This window comes from Chenopodium quinoa, unplaced genomic scaffold (assembly GCF_001683475.1).
Source record: "Chenopodium quinoa cultivar QQ74 unplaced genomic scaffold, ASM168347v1, whole genome shotgun sequence".
In the NCBI taxonomy this organism is placed as follows: Eukaryota; Viridiplantae; Streptophyta; class Magnoliopsida; order Caryophyllales; family Amaranthaceae; genus Chenopodium; species Chenopodium quinoa.
Genome location: NW_018744955.1, coordinates 254,797 through 258,119, shown reverse-complemented (window position 1 = coordinate 258,119; position 3,323 = coordinate 254,797). Strand labels below are relative to the sequence as shown.

The 3,323-nt window shown below is 30.4% G+C and overlaps 1 protein-coding gene across 2 annotated transcripts; it reads right to left on the bottom strand.

Annotated features, from left to right (window-relative positions):
• Nucleotides 1-225: 225 nt before the first annotated feature.
• On the bottom strand, nt 226-3,120 carry LOC110706318 (ribonuclease 1-like). Of its 2 annotated transcripts, none has more exons than XM_021884219.1 (3): nt 2,918-3,120; nt 1,999-2,157; nt 226-813 (listed from the first exon to the last, which is right to left on the bottom strand). In XM_021884219.1, the coding sequence occupies exons 1-3, from the start codon at nt 3,059-3,061 to the stop codon at nt 397-399; spliced, it is 720 nt and encodes a 239-aa protein (XP_021739911.1). In that variant the 5' UTR covers nt 3,062-3,120; the 3' UTR covers nt 226-396. The 2 variants fall into 2 exon arrangements, with proteins under 2 accessions (XP_021739911.1, XP_021739912.1); XM_021884220.1 differs by having other exon boundaries at nt 1,999-2,164; nt 2,918-3,036.
• Nucleotides 3,121-3,323: the final 203 nt, after the last annotated feature.

Here is a 3,323-nt window from a genome sequence, read left to right as displayed (position 1 = left end):
TCGGGGCTATTTGTTTTTGTTCCTGGACGGACTGTGGTCGATGCAGCTCATTGGAAGCGGGTCAAGTATGAGTCTAGTTGTCGAGTTATTATTATTATTATTAGTCATCAAATATATTGAAACTAGTACAAATAATTTTAGGCTCTCCACTACTTGTGAATTTCCCTAAATTAATCATATGATGAACTCCATGTGAAATTCCAACAAGATAAAAAAGAAACCTAACAAGTGTTATTCAGTAATAAAGTTTAAATCGTTCAAACAATCAATAATGTGATGTTACAAATGTCTGAATTGAGAGAATGGTGAAAAATATGATTCACCCAATTCAAGGAATTAGACATAACAAGTTGATCAATGCTGTTAAAAACCACCTAATTACAATTTAGCTACACCTTAAAATTTAGGAAACTGGACTCTAGAGGCACAATTACCACTAGGAAGCACAGGACATTTGATAAGGTCCTTTCCATTAGCATCTACACAAATGTACACTTGGTAAAGCTGGCTATTTCCATCGGAATCACGGTTACACTCGATCCAAGGATAATATCCGATCTTCTCCTTGATGGCCTCCTTCATGTCCTCGACGTTGTAGAACTCATCGTTGGGTTCGATATTTGCATCCTTAAGGGCTTGAAGAAGGTTGGTTTGGTCCTTAAGATCTAGACCGGCTTGGAAGTACTCTTGTTGGCTAGAGAATGATGAGCATGTACCGTGTTTGTTCCATTCATGTGCCCAAAACTTTGTTCCTATGTTAGGGCACGCTAGTGATGGCCAATCTTTTTCGAGCCTGCTCTCGAGTTCTTCTATCTGTATTAAAGTTAAGTTTTGGTGATTGATGGGCTAGGGAAAGAGGTAGAGCGAATATTTGCTATTGCAATAGTTTGACTTTCACGTTACATCAGCTAATAATGAATAAATTTAACTGTAAATATTTTTATTTATTAATTTGTACTCCTTCTCCATATGAAGAAGAATTTGTACTCCATAAAAGTTATAAGTTTTAATATCTTATACTTTGAAAAACTACAGCCTATATTTTTGTCTCATTAATTAGGTTTTTTTTTTTTTTTTTTTTTTTACAGTTTTCAAAACACATCTTACAACATAAATATCTCCATTTTAATACGTGTAATGATATAAAAACTTAATATTAAAAAAAAAAACACACACACACACAATAAAACGAATTCATCAAATTAAAATTGCACGTGACTATAATATTCATTATAGATTCATGGAAATTTATGGTTGACGTTTTTGAAGTTTGACACAAGTATTGGATATGAGTCAAGAATAAGTGATGGAGGGAATATATTATAACTAATCCAATAACATAGCACAATAAATTATCTTTTCTACCTATTTTAGTAAATATGACTTGTTTAGGTGTGACAAAAATAATTGTTAGTAAAGATAAATGGTCAATTATATAGGTTTAATAAGTCAAATTGTAGCACTTTCTATATCCAGGGTTAGTCTTTTACTAGCGACAATCTGGCACTTGATTAGCACCTAAGAAACATTTAAGATTTTACTAATAACGTAGTTGTATACTTTTGTTATCTTCAGATGGACGAAAACATCACGCATTAAGTTTTAAGTCATTTTCAAATATAAACAATAATATCGTACATTATTAAGATTTAACCAACAATTCGGTCTTTAATACTACTATCTCAAACACAAAATTCCCCTCCCCAACCTTTTTCTATTTGGAGTTCAAGAGTGAAGAATTTCATTCCCTTTATAATTAATTTACATGATCATAGCCATTTTTCAAAATTTATAGGATAGATGTTCCGATCCACGCCGTACTTAATTACGTAGTCATCATATATGTTTGCCATAGAAATTAAAATTACCATTTAGTACTTTCTTTGTTTTTTTAAATTAAAAGTGCAATGCAATACGGAGTATATGTATTATCACATTATGTAGTAGCTAACGAACGTGTTACAAATTAAATAAAAACTATATATGTGTAGAGAATACCTCAGATTCATCAAAAGGTTTAGTGTTATCACAGTTGGAAGGGTAACCACCATCATTGTAATTAGGCCAAAGGCCATGAATTGAGAAATCTGTTGTTGGCTTCCCACTTCCTGGAAAACAACATTTTTTCCCTTTTGCATCACAATATGCTCCTGGCCACTGCATACTTTTCACATAATTCAATTAATTAGTCTTTTAATAAATTAATCATGGTCACATTAAAAAATCACTTCTTCAAAAAAAAAAAAAATAAAAATAAATAAAAATCACCATTACACAATGTATCATAATATGCCTATAGAAACACTTTGTGTGCAATATCAAAACAGCAAATAAAAGGAAAAAAAGCCACCTTTTAATTGGTCAACTTTTTGTCTTTTCTAAACAAAAAATTTCAAAATAAGTAATCATGGTATCCCATTTTACTCTTATTGTTGATTATTCACCATTTACCATCTTCAAATAACTTTCTAGGATGTGTTCTATTCACCTGATTTTACTTTTCTGATCTTATATGAACTTATTAGTTCTTCTTAGAACTCATATTAGTTATAAATTAAACTTGGTAGCTTTGATTAACCCTTATCTGAACTTATTTTTCTTGGACTTATCTTACCATCTGAACCTATTAACCCTGAAATAAGTGAAAATAAGGTGAACAGAACAGGGCTTAATTTACCATATTTTTGTGTATATATGATATGAATTAGAGAAGAATTGTGTTATCTGTGTGTTAGATAATTTATTTATTTATAATGATGATATATGAAATGATAAATAGATAATTTATTTATTCATAATGATGATATATGAAACGATAAATCAGATCGATAAAGGTGATAAAAAAATATTAGCATTTTTTTCTAAGAAGAAAATTATAGAAGGGAAAAGAGGGGGGGTGTAATATAGTGAAATTTACCTGTTGCACAAAGTAGAAAAAATCAAAAGTAGAACTTGTAGGGTGGTCATCAGGGTGATGATGAGGTTTTTTGCTCTTACATAAAGCATCACCAATTAAACATAAAACAACCAAAAGCTTGATCATCATTGAAACTTTCTCCATATTTTCTTTCTATCTTTTTTATGTGTTACAATTGAAATGTGATGAGTTTTAATGAGTTCATTGAGTATAATAGGTATTTATATACATAAATTCTAGTAACTTAATTTTTATAAAGAGTTTACGTAACGGAATATCCAACATGAAATAGCTTGGCATATCCCATGAGCCAATTGCACGTTATCATGCCAAATAATTAACGAATTTTAATGTAATTACAACCTACTCTTGCGTGTTCATACTTCGTTCTTAAGCTTATTAATTT